General features: G+C 45.7%; 1 protein-coding gene across 1 annotated transcript in view; it reads right to left on the bottom strand.

Annotated features, from left to right (window-relative positions):
• Positions 1-21,580, bottom strand: part of LOC112251637 (neuroblastoma-amplified sequence-like) — a 191,821-nt gene that overhangs the window by 76,667 nt on the left and 93,574 nt on the right. The window contains 6 exon segments of the mRNA XM_042301124.1: positions 1,820-1,933; positions 4,429-4,542; positions 16,539-16,651; positions 19,280-19,524; positions 20,421-20,523; positions 21,440-21,562. Of these exon segments, the coding sequence (XP_042157058.1) occupies positions 1,820-1,933; positions 4,429-4,542; positions 16,539-16,651; positions 19,280-19,524; positions 20,421-20,523; positions 21,440-21,562 (812 nt within the window).

Genomic DNA, 21,580 nt, shown 5'->3' with positions numbered 1-21,580 from the left:
CCAGTGTGGAGACCCAAGGTCAAGCTACCCCCTCCTCCCTACCTCGGGCTTCCAGTGTGGAGACCCAAGGTCAAGCTACCCCCTCCTCCCTACCTCGGGCTTCCAGTGGGGAGACCCAAGGTCAAGCTACCCCCTCCTCCCTACCTCAGGCTTCCAGTGTGGAGACCCAAGGTCAAGCTACCCCCTCCTCCCTACCTCGGGCTTCCAGTGTGGAGACCCAAGGTCAAGCTACCCCCTCCTCCCTACCTCAGGCTTCCAGTGTGGAGACCCAAGGTCAAGCTACCCCCTCCTCCCTACCTCGGGCTTCCAGTGGGGAGACCCAAGGTCAAGCTACCCCCTCCTCCCTACCTTGGGCTTCCAGTGGGGAGACCCAAGGTCAAGCTACCCCCTCCTCCCTACCTCGGGCTTCCAGTGTGGAGATCTTCCCAGGCAGTAGTAGCCTGCCTAGCTCACAAACTAGAATCAGGGTGCCCACTCCGACAAGGTTAATTGACTTGGTTTTGACTCTGACATGCACCTGTCAACTGTGGGACCTAATATAGACAGGTGTGAGCCTTGCCAAATCATATCCAATTATTTGAATTTACTACAGGTGGACTCCAATCAAGTTGTAGAAACATCTCAAGGATGATCAATGGAAACAGGATGCAGCTGAGCTCAATTTAGAGTCTCATATCAAAGGGTCTGAATACTTATGTAAATAAGGTATCTGTTCTTTATTTTTAATACATTTGCACCTGTTTTTGCTTTGTCATTATGGGGTAATGTGATGTCATTATGGGGTATTGTGATGTCATTATGGGGAATTGTGATGTCATTATGGGGTATTGTGTGTAGATTGATGCAAAAAAAAATATTTAACCATTTTAGAGTAAGTAAATTATTTATTTAATCAATTATAGAATAAGGCTGTAACGTAACAAAATGTGGAGAAAGTCAAGGGGTCTGAATACTTTCCGAAGGCACTGCATGGGACCTCACGGTGATGTCATTCGGGAAACACAAACGTCCACTGCTATGCATGGTGAAGCTCCAAAATGTCCTGGAAGCCCGTCTTTCAGACATCAGGAAGTGTCCGACGGTAAATGTTCTACTTTTAAAGTCGGACAAAACAGAGACGCTGGTTCTAGTTCCCAAAGAAACAAAAGAGATCTGCTGTTGGATCGGACAATTAATCTCGATGGTTGTACAGTCCTCTCAACAAAAAGAAAAACTGAAGGACCTCGGAGTTCGACCCTGATCTCTTTCCTTAAACATATAAAAAAAAGCTTTTCCCCCATCTTCTTAACATGGCAAAGATCATAAACCTTTTGTCCAAAAATGATGCGGAGGAACTAATGCTTTCGAGGTTAGACGACTGCAATGCTCTACTCTCCGGCTACTCGGATCAAGCACTGAATAAACTTCAGTTAGTTTTAAACACAGCTGATAGAATGTTGAGTAGAACCCCCCAAAAATAGCATATTACGCTAGCCCACCAGAACTGGCTTCCTGTTGAGGTGGTTTTACTGCTAACCTACAAAGCATTACATGGGCTTGCTCCTACCTATCTCTCGGATTTGGTCCTGCCGTACATACCTACACTTACGCTATGGTCACAAGACACAGGCCTCCTAATTGTCCCTAGAATTTCTAAGCAAACAGCTGAAGGCAGGGCTTTCTGCCAAACTTACCACAACATTACTATACCACTAGTACAAAGTTACTACAACATTACTACAACACTGTTACTACAGCATTGAAACACAACGTTACTACAATGTTACTACATTACAACACTACAAAGTTACTACAACGTTACTACAGTGATGTAACCCACCTGAGGCCATGAGGTCCTGACAGTGTATGTAGGAGGTCTTGTAGTCCAGCGCCTGAAGAGCCTGTTGAGCTAGTAGAGAGAACACCTGACCCTTACACCTCCACTCATCACCACCTGGAGACAGAGAAACACTGGTTAAACCCCTACACCTCCACCTGGAGACAGAGAAACACTGGTTAGACCCTTACACCTCCACCTCGAGACAGAGAAACACTGGTTAGACCCTTATACCTCCACTCATTACCACCTGGAAACAGAGAAACACTGGTTAGACCCTTACACCTCCACCTGGAGACAGAGAAACACTGGTTAGACCCTTACACCTCCACCTGGAGACAGAGAAACACTGGTTAGACCCTTACACCTCCACCTGGAGACAGAGAAACACTGGTTAGACCCTTACACCTCCACCTGGAGACAGAGAAACACTGGTTAGACCCTTACACCTCCACCTGGAGACAGAGAAACACTGGTTAGACCCTTATACCTCCACTCATTACCACCTGGAGACAGAGAAACACTGGTTAGACCCTTACACCTCCACCTGGAGACAGAGAAACACTGGTTAGACCCTTACACCTCCACCTGGAGACAGAGAAACACTGGTTAGACCCTTATACCTCCACCTGGAGACAGAGAAACACTGGTTAAACCCTTACACCTCCACCTGGAGACAGAGAAACACTGGTTAGACCCTTACACCTCCACCTGGAGACAGAGAAACACTGGTTAGACCCTTACACCTCCACCTGGAGACAGAGAAACACTGGTTAGACCCTTACACCTCCACCTGGAGACAGAGAAACACTGGTTAGACCCTTACACCTCCACCTGGAGACAGAGAAACACTGGTTAGACCCTTACACCTCCACCTGGAGACAGAGAAACACTGGTTAGACCCTTACACCTCCACCTGGAGACAGAGAAACACTGGTTAGACCCTTACAGCCACTAAAGAGTTGCCAAATCAGAAGTCTTCATGTTTATTCTGTGAAACTGTTCCCCATGGAGTGCTCCTGTTGTGTTAGCAGGGTGTCACGGTTAAACTCTTCCCCTGTGTGTCACGGTTAAACTCTTCCCCTGTGTGTCACGGTTAAACTGTTCCCCATGGAGTGCTCCTGTTGTGTTAGCAGGGTGTCACGGTTAAACTCTTCCCCTGTGTGTCACGGTTAAACTCTTCCCGTGTGTCACGGTTAAACTGTTCCCCATGGAGTGCTCCTGTTGTGTTAGCAGGGTGTCACGGTTAAACTCTTCCCCTGTGTGTCACGGTTAAACTCTTCCCTGTGTGTCACGGTTAAACTCTTCCCCTGTGTGTCACGGTTAAACTCTTCCCCTGTGTGTCACGGTTAAACTGTTCCCCTGTGTGTCACGGTTAAACTCTTCCCCTGTGTGTCACGGTTAAACTCTTCCCCTGTGTGTCACGGTTAAACTCTTCCCCTGTGTGTCACGGTTAAACTGTTCCCCATGGAGTGCTCCTGTTGTGTTAGCAGGGTGTCACGGTTAAACTCTTCCCCTGTGTGTCACGGTTAAACTGTTCCCCATGGAGTGCTCCTGTTGTGTTAGCAGGGTGTCACGGTTAAACTCTTCCCCTGTGTGTCACGGTTAAACTGTTCCCCATGGAGTGCTCCTGTTGTGTTAGCAGGGTGTCACGGTTAAACTCTTCCCCTGTGTGTCACGGTTAAACTCTTCCCCTGTGTGTCACGGTTAAACTCTTCCCCTGTGTGTCACGGTTAAACTCTTCCCCTGTGTGTCACGGTTAAACTCTTCCCCTGTGTGTCACGGTTAAACTCTTCCCCTGTGTGTCACGGTTAAACTCTTCCCGTGTGTCACGGTTAAACTCTTTCCCTGTGTGTCACGGTTAAACTCTTCCCCTGTGTGTCACGGTTAAACTCTTCCCCTGTGTGTCACGGTTAAACTCTTCCCCTGTGTGTCACGGTTAAACTCTTCCCCTAGGTGTCACGGTTAAACTCTTCCCCTGTGTGTCACGGTTAAACTCTTCCCCTAGGTGTCACGGTTAAACTCTTCCCTAGGTGTCACGGTTAAACTCTTCCCCTAGGTGTCACGGTTAAACTCTTCCCCTAGGTGTCACGGTTAAACTCTTCCCCTAGGTGTCACGGTTAAACTCTTCCCCTAGGTGTCACGGTTAAACTCTTCCCCTAGGTGTCACGGTTAAACTCTTCCCCTAGGTGTCACGGTTAAACTCTTCCCCTAGGTGTCACGGTTAAACTCTTCCCTAGGTGTCACGGTTAAACTCTTCCCCTAGGTGTCACGGTTAAACTCTTCCCCTAGGTGTCACGGTTAAACTCTTCCCCTAGGTGTCACGGTTAAACTCTTTCCCTGTGTGTCACGGTTAAACTCTTCCCCTGTGTGTCACGGTTAAACTCTTCCCCTAGGTGTCACGGTTAAACTCTTCCCTGTGTGTCACGGTTAAACTCTTTCCCTGTGTGTCACGGTTAAACTCTTCCCCTAGGTGTCACGGTTAAACTCTTCCCCTAGGTATCGCGGTTAAACTCTTCCCCTGTGTGTCGTGGTTAAACTCTTCCCCTAGGTATCGCGGTTAAACTCTTCCCCTGTGTGTCGCGGTTAAACTCTTGGTGTGTGTGTGTTACCTGCGACTCGGAGCAGTGAGGCCAGGTCCAGAAGCAGGGCTGATTGTGTGTAGGCCTTAGAACACTGGGAAATACACTGCTCAATTATAGACAACCGCTCCACACGCAGACGCACTGTAGAGAGAGAGAGGGGCAGGGGGAAAGAGAGGAGCAGGGGGGAGAGAGAGGGGCAGGGGAGAGAGAGGAGCAGGGGGAGAAAGAGAGAGAGGGGCAGGGGGAGAGAGAGAGAGAGGGGCAGGGGGAGAGAGAGAGAGAGGGGCAGGGGGAGAGAGAGAGAGGGGCAGGGGGAAAGAGAGAGAGAGAGGGGCAGGGGAGAGAGAGAGAGGGGCAGGGGGAGAGAGAGAGAGGGGCAGGGGAGAGAGAGAGAGGGGCAGGGGGAAAGAGAGAGAGGGGCAGGGGGAAAGAGAGAGAGGGGCAGGGGGAAAGAGAGAGAGGGGCAGGGAGAGAGAGGAGCAGGGGGAAATAGATAGAGGAGCAGGGGGAAAGAGAGGGAGAGAGTGGGAAAGAGAGAGATGTAGAAAATATTACATTCAGGTCAATAAGGTCATCAGTTAATCCAGTCTATTCTCTGTCTGCATCTCAAATGCACCCTATTCCTTAGGTCGTCAATGGGCCCTGGTCAAAAGTAGTGCACTACACAGGGAATAGGGTGCATTTGAGATGCAGGCTTGATCTGTCCCCCCCCCCACCCCCCACCACTCACAGCCCCCCATCACTCACACCCCCACCACCACTCACAGGCCCACCACTCGCAGGAGTGTGTGGGGGGCTGTGAGTGATGGGGGGGGGGTGGTATGTAGGAGGAAGGTATATAGTAGAGGGTCTACACCAGAAGGTAATGGGTATAGGAGGAAGGTATATAGTGGAGGGTCTACACCAGAAGGTAATGGTTATCTGTAGGAGGAAGGTATATAGTAGAGGATCTACACCAGAAGGTAATGGGTATAGGAGGAAGGTATATAGTGGAGGGTCTACACCAGAAGGTAATGGGTATAGGAGGAAGGTATATAGTGGAGGGTCTACACCAGAAGGTAATGGTTATAGGAGGAAGGTATATAGTGGAGGGTCTACACCAGAAGGTAATGGGTATAGGAGGAAGGTATATAGTGGAGGATCTACACCAGAAGGTAATGGGTATAGGAGGAGGGTACATATTGGAGGATCTACACCAGGAGGTAATGGGTATAGGAGGAAGGTATATAGTGGAGGATCTACACCAGAAGGTAATGGGTATAGGAGGAAGGTATATAGTGGAGGGTCTACACCAGAAGGTAATGGTTATAGGAGGAAGGTATATAGTGGAGGGTCTACACCAGAAGGTAATGGGTATCTGTAGGAGGAAGGTATATAGTGGAGGGTCTACACCAGAAGGTAATGGGTATAGGAGGAAGGTATATAGTGGAGGGTCTACACCAGAAGGTAATGGGTATAGGAGGAAGGTATATAGTGGAGGGTCTACACCAGAAGGTAATGGTTATAGGAGGAAGGTATATAGTGGAGGGTCTACACCAGAAGGTAATGGGTATCTGTAGGAGGAAGGTATATAGTGGAGGGTCTACACCAGAAGGTAATGGGTATAGGAGGAGGGTACATATTGGAGGATCTACACCAGAAGGTAATGGGTATAGGAGGAAGGTATATAGTGGAGGATCTACACCAGAAGGTAATGGGTATAGGAGGAAGGTATATAGTAGAGGATCTACACCAGAAGGTAATGGGTATAGGAGGAGGGTATATAGTGGAGGGTCTACACCAGAAGGTAATGGGTATAGGAGGAAGGTATATAGTGGAGGATCTACACCAGAAGGTAATGGGTATAGGAGGAAGGTATATAGTAGAGGATCTACACCAGAAGGTAATGGGTATAGGAGGAGGGTATATAGTGGAGGGTCTACACCAGAAGGTAATGGGTATAGGAGGAAGGTATATAGTGGAGGATCTACACCAGAAGGTAATGGGTATAGGAGGAAGGTATATAGCAGAGGATCTACACCAGAAGGTAATGGGTATAGGAGGAGGGTACATATTGGAGGATCTACACCAGAAGGTAATGGGTATAGGAGGAAGGTATATAGTAGAGGATCTACACCAGAAGGTAATGGGTATAGGAGGAAGGTATATAGTGGAGGATCTACACCAGAAGGTAATGGGTATAGGAGGAGGGTACATATTGGAGGATCTACACCAGGAGGTAATGGGTATAGGAGGAAGGTATATAGTGGAGGATCTACACCAGAAGGTAATGGGTATAGGAGGAGGGTACATATTGGAGGATCTACACCAGGAGGTAATGGGTATAGGAGGAAGGTATATATTGGAGGATCTACACCAGAAGGTAATGGGTATAGGAGGAGGGTACATATTGGAGGATCTACACCAGGAGGTAATGGGTATAGGAGGAGGGTACATATTGGAGGATCTACACCAGGAGGTAATGGGTACAGGAGGAGGGTACATATTGGAGGATCTACACCAGGAGGTAATGGGTATAGGAGGAGGGTACATATTGGAGGATCTACACCAGAAGGTAATGGGTATAGGAGGAAGGTATATAGCAGAGGATCTACACCAGGAGGTAATGGGTATAGGAGGAGGGTACATATTGGAGGATCTACACCAGGAGGTAATGGTATATTGAGTAAATGAATGTCTTCTGAGTGCCACCATATGAAGATCATCAAAGGGATTCATTTTCTCTCTATTTCTGAGTTATGTAACGCTTCTGCTTGGCTGGTTACTGTTTGTAATAATTTGTCAACTGGGCTAGGTATGTTCTGGGCTAGGTATGTTCTGGGCTAGGTATGTTCTGGGCTAGGGATGTTCTGGGCTAGGTATGTTCTGGGCTAGGTATGTTCTGGGCTAGGTATGTTCTGGGCTAGGGATGTTCTGGGCTAGGGATGTTCTGGGCTAGGGATGTTCTGGGCTAGGTATGTTCTGGGCTAGGGATGTTCTGGGCTAGGGATGTTCTGGGCTAGGGATGTTCTGGGCTAGGGATGTTCTGGGCTAGGTATGTTCTGGGCTAGGTATGTTCTGGGCTAGGTATGTTCTGGGCTAGGTATGTTCTGGGCTTTTGCTGAAAAGCATTTTATAAATATGACACTGTGGTTGGTTTAACAAGACGTTAATGTTTAAACCTGTGTCAAATATGTTTTGTTTTCTGAATTTTTACAATGAGCGTTTCTGTAATTGAATTTGGCGCTAGCGTCCCACGTACCCTAGAGAGGTTAATCAATTTTAGAAAAAGGCTGTAAAGTAACAAAATGTGGAAGAAAATCAAGGGGTCTAAATACTTTGAAGGCACTGCACACACACACACACACACACACACACACGCACACACGCACACACGCACACACGCACACACGCACACCTCATCTCTAATTAGGCCATCAAACAGATGTTGGCTCGACAGTTGATCCATAAATAACCATATATTTAGATATCAGGTGGAGGGATGAGGGAGAAGGGGAGGGCAGGTAGTTTGCGACCCCGTCTGGCAACACAACACGAAGACACAGGGTACCTTACAGTCAATGTTCCCTCTGAGCTGTGTGTACCTCATCCTGGACTGCCGTGAAGAACTATCAGCCCACGCAGAGAAGCACGAGATGGAAATGAACTCAACTTTCTATTTACTGTGGGAATTTTGAGCGAATCAACGCAATATTAGCTACTTTTCAATGTAACAAACAAAACGAATTATGCAAGAGATTGCGTTCTGTGTACAACACATCGGAGTAGGATTGACAGGCACGACTCAGGCACATACTCTACACAGAGCGGTGCGCCACACGCACCCTAGAGAGGTTAACATGGGCCTGCTAATCTCTAACGGTCTGATACAACAGGCACGACTCAGGCACATACTCTACACAGAGCGGTGCGCCACACGCTAGCGTCACACGTACCCTAGAGAGGTTAACATGGGCCTGCTAATCTCTAACGGTCTGATACAACAGGCACGACTCAGGCACATACTCTACACAGAGCGGTGCGCCACACGCTAGCGTCACACGTACCCTAGAGAGGTTAACATGGGCCTGCTAATCTCTAACGGTCTGATACAACAGGCACGACTCAGGCACATACTCTACACAGAGCGGTGCGCCATAACCTATCTGAGCTGCAGTACGTAGATGGAGCCTTTAGACTGGAACAGGGGAAACCATGATAAATGAAGGATGAGGGGGATCCTTCATTTATCATGTTTGTTACATTAAAAGTAGCTAATATTGCATTGATTAAAATGGTCCAAGCACACCAAGACAGTCTTGAAGAGGGCACGACAACACCTAAACCCCCTCAGGAGGCTGAAAAGATTTGGCATGGGTCCTCAGATCCTCAAAAGGTTCTACAGCTGCACCATCGAGAGCATCTTGACTGGTTGCATCACTGCCTGGTATGGCAACTGCTCAGCCTCTGACCACAAGGCACTACAGAGGGTAATGTGTATGGCCCAGTACATCACTGGGGCCAAGCTTCCTGCCATCCAGGACCTCTATACCAGGCGGTGTCAGAGGAAGGCCCTCAAAATGGTCAAAGACTCCAGCCACCCAAGTCATAGACTGTTCTCTCTGCTACAGCACAGAAAGTGGTACCGGAGCGCCAAGTCTAGGTCCAAGAGGCTTCTAAACAGCTTCTACCCCCCAAACCATAAGACTCCTGAACATCTCATCAAATGGCTTGCCCCACGGCTTGCCCCACTGGTGAGGGATCGTAAGTAAGCGCATGTGACTAATAACATTTGATTTTGAAGCGGTCATCAAATGGTGGCTACTTTGAAGAATCTCAAAATATATTTAGATTTATTTAACACTTTTTGGGTACTACATGATTCCATATGTGTTATTTCATAGTGTTGATGTCTTCACTATTATTCTACAATGTAGAAAATAGTAAAAATAAAGAAAAACCTTGAATGAGTAGACGTCATTTTTTAAAGGGTAGATCTTTAATAATGCAGATAGATTGTGGCTCACATCATTTCCTATCCCCCCATATATACCTTTTTTGTTTTGGATTATTTTGCCCTAACCCTACCACCCCCCTCCCCTAATCAGAGTAAACTAATGGACAACACCACTTACAGTAGGCTCCTACCTCCACTTTATACATAAAGACATTTCACAGACACAGTTTATATAAGTTATCTTTTGTTTGTTTTTAGTCCATTCAGCTACTTTCAACCCCTCACATCCATCTCTGAAAACCTTCCAGTGCTCTGTCATAACTTTTTCCACTGTGCTGTTTCACAAACGTTCTGAACCTTTCTATTCTCATAGTTTCTTACAGATTATCTTTATTTTACAAACAATTTTGGTAAAAAAGTATTATATTATTGATCGATTGACTTTTCAAACCACTCAGCAGTAGTATTATTTGCAATCTTTCTGCCATTTCTGCCAACAAAAACAAGCTACATATGGGCAGTGGCAAAACAAGTTATCTAGTGCCTTGCAGCGGTAGTACCATAACAGTACCTTGTAGTACTATAACAGTACCTTGTAGTACTATAACAGTACCTTGTAGTACCATAACAGTACATTGTAGTACCATAACAGTACCTTGTGGTACCATAACAGTACCTTGTGGTACCATAACAGTACCTTGTGGTACCATAACAGTACCTTGTGGTACCATAACAGTACCTTGTGGTACCATAACAGTACCTTGTAGTACCATAACAGTACCTTGTAGTACCATAACAGTACCTTGTAGTGCCATAACAGTACCTTGTAGTGCCATAACAGTACCTTGTAGTACCATAACAGTACCTTGTAGTACCATAACAGTACATTGTAGTGCTATAACAGTACCTTGTAGTACCATAACAGTACCTTGTAGTACCATAACAGTACCTTGTAGTACCATAACAGTACCTTGTAGTACCATAACAGTACCTTGTAGTACCATAACAGTACCTTGTAGTACCATAACAGTACCTTGTAGTACCATAACAGTACCTTGTAGTGCTATAACAGTACCTTGTAGTACCATAACAGTACCTTGTAGTACCATAACAGTACCTTGTAGTGCTATAACAGTACCTTGTAGTACCATAACAGTACCTTGTAGTACCATAACAGTACATTGTAGTGCTATAACAGTACCTAGTAGTACTATAACAGTACCTAGTAGTACTATAACAGTACCTAGTAGTACTATAACAGTACCTAGTAGTACTATAACAGTACCTTGTAGTACCATAACAGTACCTTGTAGTACTATAACAGTACCTTGTAGTACCATAACAGTACCTTGTGGTACCATAACAGTACCTTGTGGTACCATAACAGTACCTTGTGGTACCATAACAGTACCTTGTGGTACCATAACAGTACCTTGTGGTACCATAACAGTACCTTGTGGTACCATAACAGTACCTTGTGGTACCATAACAGTACCTTGTGGTACCATAACAGTACCTTGTAGTACCATAACAGTACCTTGTAGTACCATAACAGTACCTTGTAGTACCATAACAGTACCTTGTAGTATAATAACAGTACCTTGTAGTACTATAACAGTACCTTGTAGTATAATAACAGTACCTTGTAGTATAATAACAGTACCTTGTAGTATAATAACAGTACCTTGTAGTATAATAACAGTACCTTGTAGTATAATAACAGTACCTTGTAGTATAATAACAGTACCTTGTAGTATAATAACAGTACCTTGTAGTATAATAACAGTACCTTGTAGTATAATAACAGTACCTTGTAGTATAATAACAGTACCTTGTAGTATAATAACAGTACCTTGTAGTATAATAACAGTACCCTGTAGTATAATAACAGTACCCTGTAGTATAATAACAGTACCTTGTAGTATAATAGCAGTACCTTGTAGTATAATAGCAGTACCTTGTAGTATAATAGCAGTACCTTGTAGTACTATAGCAGTACCTTGTAGTACTATAGCAGTACCTTGTAGTATAATAACAGTACCTTGTAGTATAATAACAGTACCTTGTAGTATAATAGCAGTACCTTGTAGTATAATAGCAGTACCTTGTAGTACTATAGCAGTACCTTGTAGTATAATAACAGTACCTTGTAGTATAATAACAGTACCTTGTAGTATAATAGCAGTACCTTGTAGTACTATAGCAGTACCTTGTAGTACTATAGCAGTACCTTGTAGTATAATAACAGTACCTTGTAGTATAATAACAGTACCTTGTAGTATAATAGCAGTACCTTGTAGTATAATAGCAGTACCTTGTAGTATAATAGCAGTACCTTGTAGTACTATAGCAGTACCTTGTAGTACTATAGCAGTACCTTGTAGTATAATAACAGTTAAGCCAGAGAAGGAACGTTCTCACACAAACTGATCCAGGATCAGATCAGAGTCGAACAAACTCACTGAATGACCAAATTGACAAGTTCTAACTGACGTTTGGAAAATGAAGTCTTTCTGTGGATGACCTAGACGAAGCAGAAAAGGTCATCATTCCATTTGAGCAACGACAGCACTTTAAACAAGGACTTGCACTAGTTGTGAAAGGAAAACGACGTGCCAAGAGAAGCGCCTCAATCTGTAAGCTTCATCCAATTGTTGACAATGACATTCTGAGAGTGGGAGGAAGGTTAAGCAAAGCTGCTATGCCTACGGAACTAAAGAATCCTATGATCCTGCCCAAAGACTCCCACATCTCCAGACTGATCTTACTCCACATCAATGAGCAGGTCGGCCCCTCTGGGAGAGGCCACATGCTTTCTAGACTTCGCCAGCGATATTGGATACCCTGTGCCAACTCCTTAGAAAGGAAGATCCGTAAGAGCTGTGTCTTCTGCAGGCGGATGCAAGCTAGAGCTGGAGAACAGAAGATGGCCGACCTTCCACAGGATCGGGTCTCACCTGATTTGCCACCTTTCACCCATGTGGGCATACATTACTTCGTCCCCATAGAGGTGAAGCCAGGCCGCGTTCATGTGAAGCGGTATGGTGTGATCTTTACTTGCCTTGTGAGTCGAGTTGTCCATCTAGAAGTTGCTAGTTATCTGGATACTGATTCCTGCATCAATGCCCTGCGCAGGTTCATCTGTCCAAGGGGCCCAGTAACAAGTATCAGAACAGACAATGGCACCAACTTTGTTGGAACACACAGAGAGCTAGGAGAAGCTCTGAAAGAGCTGGATCACAACAAGATTCAAACTGCATTACTGAAGGAAGGAGTGACATGGTCATTCAATCCTCACTCTGGAGCCCACCATGGGGGGGGTATGGGAGAGGTTGATCCGTCTGGAGCCCACCATGGGAGGGGGGTATGGGAGAGGTTGATCCGTCTGGAGCCCACCATGGGAGGGGGGTATGGGAGAGGTTGATCCGTCTGGAGCCCACCATGGGGGGGATATGGGAGGAGTTGATCCGTCTGGAGCCCACCATGGGGGATATGGGAGGAGTTGATCCGTCTGGAGCCCACCATGGGGGATATGGGAGGGGTTGATCCGTCTGGAGCCCACCATGGGGGATATGGGAGGGGTTGATCCGTCTGGAGCCCACCATGGGGGATATGGGAGGAGTTGATCCGTCTGGAGCCCACCATGGGGGATATGGGAGAGGTTGATCCGTCTGGAGCCCACCATGGGGGGTATGGGAGAGGTTGATCCGTCTGGTGAAAAAGTACTGTATGACGAGGCTTTGCAGACAGCCTTGTGTGAAGTTGAGGCGATTATGAACGACAGACCAATCAAAACTGTAACAAATGACCCTAATGATCTAGAACCCCTGACTCAGAACCATCTGCTTCATCTGAAAGCCAGTCCAGGACCATTCCATAGAGGAGATCTACACTCACCAAGGAGACGGAAGTACAATATATCACTAACCTCTTCTGGAAGAGATGGATCAGGGAATATCTTCCACTTATGCAGGAGAGGAACAAGTGGAACAAAACTAAGAGAAACTTCAGTCCTGGTGACCTCGTGGTCATCGTCGATGACACCGCACCCCAAAATACTCTTGGCCAATGGAGCGTGTGGTGGAGGTTTTGCCAGGGGCCAATGGGCTTGTCCGGAGTGTCATGGTAAAGACCAAGACCAATATCTTACAGAGAGCTATCAATAAACTCTGTCTGCTCCTTGAGGTGGCTGAGTGACACACACACACACACACACACACACACACACACACACACACACACAGCTCCATCTTTGAATCACGTGGACCTCTGATTCGTTGATGTCGTAGAAATACATCATTGTACGTCAAACTCTTGCCGTTGTTTGGGGAAGTTGACCACTTCAACTCAGACTGAGATCTATGGACTCTTTTCCTACAGGGCACCTTGTATATTTGTAGACTGAGATCTATGGACTCTTTTCCTACAGGGCACCTTGTATATTTGTAGACTGAGATCTATGGACTCTTTTCCTACAGGGCACCTTGTATATTTGTAGACTGAGATCTATGAACTCTTTTCCTACAGGGCACCTTGTATATTTGTAGACTGAGATCTATGGACTCTTTTCCTACAGGGCACCTTTGTATATTTGTAGACTGAGATCTATGGACTCTTTTCCTACAGGGCACCTTGTATATTTGTAGACTGAGATCTATGGACTCTTTTCCTACAGGGCACCTTGTATATTTGTAGACTGAGATCTATGGACTCTTTTCCTACAGGGCACAGGGCACCTTTTTACAGGGCACCTTGTATATTTGTAGACTGAGATCTATGGACTCTTTTCCTACAGGGCACCTTGTATATTTGTAGACTGAGATCTATGGACTCTTTTCCTGAGATCTAGGGCACCTTGTATATTTGTATACTGAGATCTATGGACTCTTTTCCTACAGGGCACCTTGTATATTTGTATACTGAGATTTGTACAGGGCACTACACTGAGATCTATGGACTCTTTTCCTACAGGGCACCTTGTATATTTGTAGACTGAGATCTATGGACTCTTTTCCTACAGGGCACCTTGTATATTTGTAGACTGAGATCTATGGACTCTTTTCCTACAGGGCACCTTGTATATTTGTAGACTGAGATCTATGGACTCTTTTCCTACAGGGCACCTTGTATATTTGTAGACTGAGATCTATGAACTCTTTTCCTACAGGGCACCTTGTTGAACTGTAATAGTGCTCTGGTATAGAATGTTTTGTGTATTGGCTCTACGTTTGAATATTAAGTCATTGTTGTGCATTCAGTGCAGTCAACAATTAGGGGCCGGTATGTTAAGAGCCGATTTGGACATTATCTGTATAAAAGACTGAACATACGGAGCTCCATGTATATTTCTGTAAATATATTAATGTACATGATGAAATATTAGGTACGTTTATGATTTATATTTACCTGATTGAGATATATTCATTTGTTGTTAGTGTAACTCAGTTTTTGCCCCCCTCTTGCCTATTCATTGTATTGTGGTAAGTGTGTTAAGGATACAGGCAGGAAGTTGGGCCTTCGGGAGAGGGAGTCCTTGCTAGATGCGGGAGCGGTATAGTTTTTTGACCATACAGACATACAGACAGGTCATAATATATATTTTCCATATCAAGTATTCTATGCTTTAAGTTGATTGGAGAATAATTTATTTGTTAGATATCAGAAGAATAAATTTTTTTGTTGCACCATATCCCTGGATGTCATTGAATGTTTGGCCGTTTGGAAACCTTGAGTGTGGACTGTATGGTACCAAACAACCCCGCTTCAGGTCTTGGCAGTGGCTATGGTAAAGAGGAAAGGAAGCCACTACAACCTTGTAGTATTATACCAGTACATTGTAGTATTATACCAGTACATTGCAGTATTATAACATTATCTTGTAGTATTATAACAGTACCTTGTAGTATTATAACAGTACCTTGTAGTATTATACCAGTACATTGTAGTATTATAACAGTACATTGTAGTATTATAACAGTATCTTGTAGTATTATAACAGTACCTTGTAGTATTATAACAGTACCTTGTAGTATTATACCAGTACATTGTAGTATTATAACAGTACATTGTAGTATTATAACAGTATCTTGTAGTATTATAACAGTACCTTGTAGTATTATAACAATACATTGGAGTGGTAGTATTATATTGTAGTGGTAGTATTAACAGTACCTTGTAGTGGTAGTATATTGTAGTGGTAGTATTAACAGTACCTTGTAGTGGTAGTACCTTGTAGTGGTAGTATTATATTGTAGTGGTAGTATTAACAGTACCTTGTAGTGGTAGTATTATATTGTAGTGGTAGTATTAACAGCACCTTGTAGTGGTAGTATTATATTGTAGTGGTAGTATTAACAGTACCTTGTAGTGGTAGTATTATATTGTAGTGGTAGTATTAACAGCACCTTGTAGTGGTAGTATTATATTGTAGTGGTAGTATTAACAGTACCTTGTAGTGGTAGTATATTGTAGTGGTAGTATTAACAGTACCTTGTAGTGGTAGTATTATATTGTAGTGGTAGTATTAACAGTACCTTGTAGTGGTAGTATTATAGTGTAGTGGTAGTATTATATTGTAGTGGTAGTATTAACAGTACCTTGTAGTGGTAGTATTATATTGTAGTGGTAGTATTATATTGTAGTGGTAGTATTATATTGTAGTGGTAGTATTATATTGTAGTGGTAGTATTAACAGCACCTTGTAGTGGTAGTATTATATTGTAGTGGTAGTATTAACAGTACCTTGTAGTGGTAGTATTATATTGTAGTGGTAGTATTAACAGTACCTTGTAGTGGTAGTATTATATTGTAGTGGTAGTATTAACAGTACCTTGTAGTGGTAGTATTATATTGTAGTGGTAGTATTAACAGTACCTTGTAGTGGTAGTATATTGTAGTGGTAGTATTAACAGTACCTTGTAGTGGTAGTATATTGTAGTGGTAGTATTAACAGTACCTTGTAGTGGTAGTATATTGTAGTGGTAGTATTAACAGTACCTTGTAGTGGTAGTATATTGTAGTGGTAGTATTAACAGTACCTTGTAGTGGTAGTATATTGTAGTGGTAGTATTAACAGTACCTTGTAGTGGTAGTATATTGTAGTGGTAGTATTAACAGTACCTTGTAGTGGTAGTATATTGTAGTGGTAGTATTAACAGTACCTTGTAGTGGTAGTATATTGTAGTGGTAGTATTAACAGTACCTTGTAGTGGTAGTATATTGACATTGAAGGACTCCAGCACAGAGAGGGAGCTGATGATATCCATCTCCTCCTGAACTGCAGGTGGACAGTCTGTGATCAGCTTCAGACATTCCCTGAAACACACATCAACCAATCAGACACTCCATGAAACACACATCAACCAATCAGACACGCCATGAAACACACCAACCAATCAGACACGACATGAAACACACACCAACCAATCAGACACGACATGAAACACACACCAACCAATCAGACACTCCATGAAACACACACCAACCAATCAGACACGACATGAAACACACACCAACCAATCAGACACGACATGAAACACACACCAACCAATCAGACACGACATGAAACACACACCAACCAATCAGACACGACATGAAACACACACCAACCAATCAGACACGACATGAAACACACACCAACCAATCAGACACGACATGAAACACACACCAACCAATCAGACACTCCATGAAACACACACCAACCAATCAGACACGACATGAAACACACACCAACCAATCAGACACTCCATGAAACACACATCAACCAATCAGACACTCCATGAAACACACACCAACCAATCAGACACTCCATGAAACACACACCAACCAATCAGACACGCCATGAAACACACACCAACCAATCAGACACTCCATGAAACACACACCAACCAATCAGACACGCCATGAAACACACACCAACCAATCAGACACTCCATGAAACACACACCAACCAATCAGACACGCCATGAAACACACACCAACCAATCAGACACTCCATGAAACACACACCAACCAATCAGACACGACATGAAACACACACCAACCAATCAGACACTCCATGAAACACACACCAACCAATCAGACACGACATGAAACACACACCAACCAATCAGACACTCCATGAAACACACATCAACCAATCAGACACTCCATGAAACACACACCAACCAATCAGACACTCCATGAAACACACACCAACCAATCAGACACGCCATGAAACACACACCAACCAATCAGACACTCCATGAAACACACACCAACCAATCAGACACTCCATGAAACACACACCAACCAATCAGACACGCCATGAAACACACACCAACCAATCGAATCTTAAATAGTATTTTCTGAGGTTTGCAGAATAAACCCCATACTTCAGAAACAGATTGCAGAAGAAAAGTATTAACAGAATAAAGAAAGTTAATGAAATGAAATACAGAAACCAGGAAGCCAAACAGAGACAGACGAGTTATCAGTAGAAAACCACACACTTCTAAGATTTAAGATTCATCATGTATCTCTGAACATTGGCTTTCTGATGATTCACCAAGCTTCTATGGATCCGCTTCCCGAACAGCATACTATTCCCTATATAGTGCACTACTTTTGACGAGGACTGATGAAATCAGCAGCTTAAATACTCTACTGACTAGAGGATGAGAGGAGAGGAAAGTCTGTTCACTGTATCCTCTGTAGAGTCCCCACCAATCAGAGGCTCTATCCTCTGTAAAGTCCCCACCAATCAGAGGCTCTATCCTCTGTAGAGTCCCCACCAATCAGAGGCTCTATCCTCTGTAAAGTCCCCACCAATCAGAGGCTCTATCCTCTGTAGAGTCCCCACCAATCAGAGGCTCTATCCTCTGTAAAGTCCCCACCAATCAGAGGCTCTATCCTCCGTAGAGTCCCCACCAATCAGAGGCTCTATCCTCCGTAGAGTCCCCACCAATCAGAGGCTCTATCCTCTGTAAAGTCCCCACCAATCAGAGGCTCTATCCTCCGTAGAGTCCCCACCAATCAGAGGCTCTATCCTCTGTAAAGTCCCCACCAATCAGAGGCTCTATCCTCTGTAAAGTCCCCACCAATCAGAGGCTCTATCCTCCGTAGAGTCCCCACCAATCAGAGGCTCTATCCTCCGTAGAGTCCCCACCAATCAGAGGCTCTATCCTCTGTAAAGTCCCCACCAATCAGAGGCTCTATCCTCCGTAGAGTCCCCACCAATCAGAGGCTCTATCCTCCGTAGAGTCCCCACCAATCAGAGGCTCTATCCTCTGTAGAGTCCCCACCAACCAGAGGCTCTATCCTCTGTAGAGTCCCCACCAACCAGAGGCTGTATCCTCTGTAGAGTCCCCACCAATCAGAGGCTCTATCCTCCGTAGAGTCCCCACCAATCAGATGCTTTATCCTCTGTAGAGTCCCCACCAACCAGAGGTTCTGGTTTTCAGGGTAAATGGAAAGACGGCCTGTGATGAGACGTCCCATTGTGGAGGTTAACAAGGTGACACTCCATCTTAACTCCTCCTCCTCATTTACTGGATTGGTTGAACAGCGCACAAGAGAACCTCCCCCTGAAGAGTTTATTTTTCTTCTCGTCAAGACCAGGATGTTGGAGATCTATATTCAGGGATCTAGATTCAGGGATCTAGATTCAGGGATCTAGATTCAGGGATCTAGCTTTCCACATGCTACATGAGGTTACTGTTCTTATAATCCACACAACAATAACCCAGTCTGTACCGACCAGACCATCATCTAGGACACTCAACAGGAGGAATGGAAGTGTCTGAGTGACAGACACGGGGGACGTTCCATTGGTTAATATTAAAGACTGATGACCCAATTACTGTTCCGGTTCCCACTAACTAGCAGACAGGCACAACGTGCTTCTGAGATATACAGCAAGCATGAACACGTCTTCAGAAATGTGGACAAGACCAGCCTACTCACCGTGCCAGTTCTATACAGGGGTCGGTGAGGGTGGTGGACGAGTTGAAATATTCCCTGGCAGCAGCCAGAACCAGCTCTACGGCTGTGTGGTAGTTGACCTTAGCGCTCAACCCGCCGCGACCCCGGTCTCGGAATGACCCGCTGACCGGAACCACATCATGGCTGACCGCTGAACAGTGTATCAGCTGACCAGCCAGGACTACGTTCTCTGGGCGGCTACTGCACAGCAATGACTCCACAAATATCTGTCATGGAGAGGGAGAGGGGTGAAGACATCAGTAAATAACTCCCCTCACCTGGTTGTCTCAGTAAGGAACTCCCCTCACCTGGTTGTCTCAGTAAGGAACTCCCTCACCTGGTTGTCTAGGTCTCAGTAAGGAACTCCCCTCACCTGGTTGTCTCAGTATGGAACTCCCCTCACCTGGTTGTCTAGGTCTCAGTAAGGAACTCCCCTCACCTGGTTGTCTCAGTATGGAACTCCCCTCACCTGGTTGTCTCAGTAAGGAACTCCCTCACCTGGTTGTCTCAGTATGGAACTCCCCTCACCTGGTTGTCTAGGTCTCAGTAAGGAACTCCCCTCACCTGGTTGTCTCAGTAAGGAACTCCCTCACCTGGTTGTCTCAGTAAGGAACTCCCCTCACCTGGTTGTCTCAGTAAGGAACTCCCTCACCTGGTTGTCTAGGTCTCAGTAAGGAACTCCCTCACCTGGTTGTCTAGGTCTCAGTAAGGAACTCCCCTCACCTGGTTGTCTCAGTAAGGAACTCCCCTCACCTGGTTGTCTCAGTAAGGAACTCCCTCACCTGGTTGTCTCAGTAAGGAACTCCCCTCACCTGGTTGTCTCAGTAAGGAACTCCCTCACCTGGTTGTCTCAGTAAGGAACTCCCTCACCTGGTTGTCTCAGTAAGGAACTCCCCTCACCTGGTTGTCTCAGTAAGGAACTCCCCTCACCTGGTTGTCTCAGTAAGGAACTCCCTCACCTGGTTGTCTCAGTAAGGAACTCCCCTCACCTGCTTGTCTCAGTATGGAACTCCCCTCATCTGGTTGTCTAGGTCTCAGTAAGGAACTCCCCTCACCTGGTTGTCTCAGTATGGAACTCACCTGTATTTCCTATTGTAGTAAATAGTGAGCATGTGTGGGTTACCTGGTGACAGGTGTCAGGTAGGAGACAGGTGTACACGCTGTGCTGCATGTCCAGCAGGTCCTGTAGAACACCTCTCCACACAGACTCACTGACAGGGGGGGTCCTGCAGCAACACATTAATCAATCAGCTCATCAATCAATACATCAATCAAACAGACAAATCAAATAAAATCATGACTGCTTATGAAAAGGACCAGGTGTGTGTGTGGTACCTGCGCCCGGCGTGTGTGTGTGTGTGTGTGTTACCTGCGCCCGGCGTGTGTGTGTGATACCTGCGCCCAGTGTGTGTGTGTGTGTGTGCGTGTGATACCTGCGCCGGTGTGTGTGTGTGCGTGTGATACCTGCGCCCGGTGTGTGTGTGTGTGTGTGATACCTGCGCCCGGTGTGTGTGTGTGTGTGTGTGTGTGTGATACCTGCGCCCGTGTGTGTGTGTGTGTGTGATACCTGCGCCCGGTGTGTGTGTGTGTGATACCTGCGCCGAGTGTGTGTGTGATACCCGCGCCCAGTGTGTGTGATACCCGCGCCCAGTGTGTGTGTGTGTGATACCTGCGCCCAGTGTGTGTGTGTGTGCGTGCGTGTGATACCTGTGCCGGTGTGTATGTGTGTGTGTGTGCGTGTGATACCTGTGCCGGTGTGTATGTGTGTGTGTGTGCGTGTGATACCTGTGCCGGTGTGTATGTGTGTGTGTGCGTGCGTGTGATACCTGTGCCGGTGTGTATGTGTGTGTGTGTGCGTGTGATACCTGCGCCCGGTGTGTGTGTGTGTGTGATACTTGCGCCCGGTGTGTGTGTGTGTGTGTGTGTGCGTGTGATACCTGCGCCCGGTGTGTGTGTGAGTGTGTGTGTGTGTGTGTGTGATACCTGCGCCCGGTGTGTGTGTGAGTGTGTGTGTGTGTGTGATACCTGCGCCCGTGTGTGTGTGTGTGTGTGTGTGTGTGATACCTGCGCCCGGTGTGTGTGTGTGTGTGTGATACCTGCGCCCGGTGTGTGTGTGTGTGTGTGTGTGTGTGTGAGAGATACCTGCGCCCGGTGTGTCTGCAGAGTTTGACCATGAGAGCATGAGCCTCCTCTGTACTGGTCTGGCTGCTCCTCACATAGGAAACAGGCTTCTGAAGACCATGCTTCTCCAACACCTCTACCACACTGGGGGAGGAAGGAGAG

This window comes from Oncorhynchus tshawytscha, linkage group LG18, assembly GCF_018296145.1.
Source record: "Oncorhynchus tshawytscha isolate Ot180627B linkage group LG18, Otsh_v2.0, whole genome shotgun sequence".
Taxonomy (NCBI): domain Eukaryota; kingdom Metazoa; phylum Chordata; class Actinopteri; order Salmoniformes; family Salmonidae; genus Oncorhynchus; species Oncorhynchus tshawytscha.
This window is presented reverse-complemented; position numbering and strand designations above follow the sequence as displayed.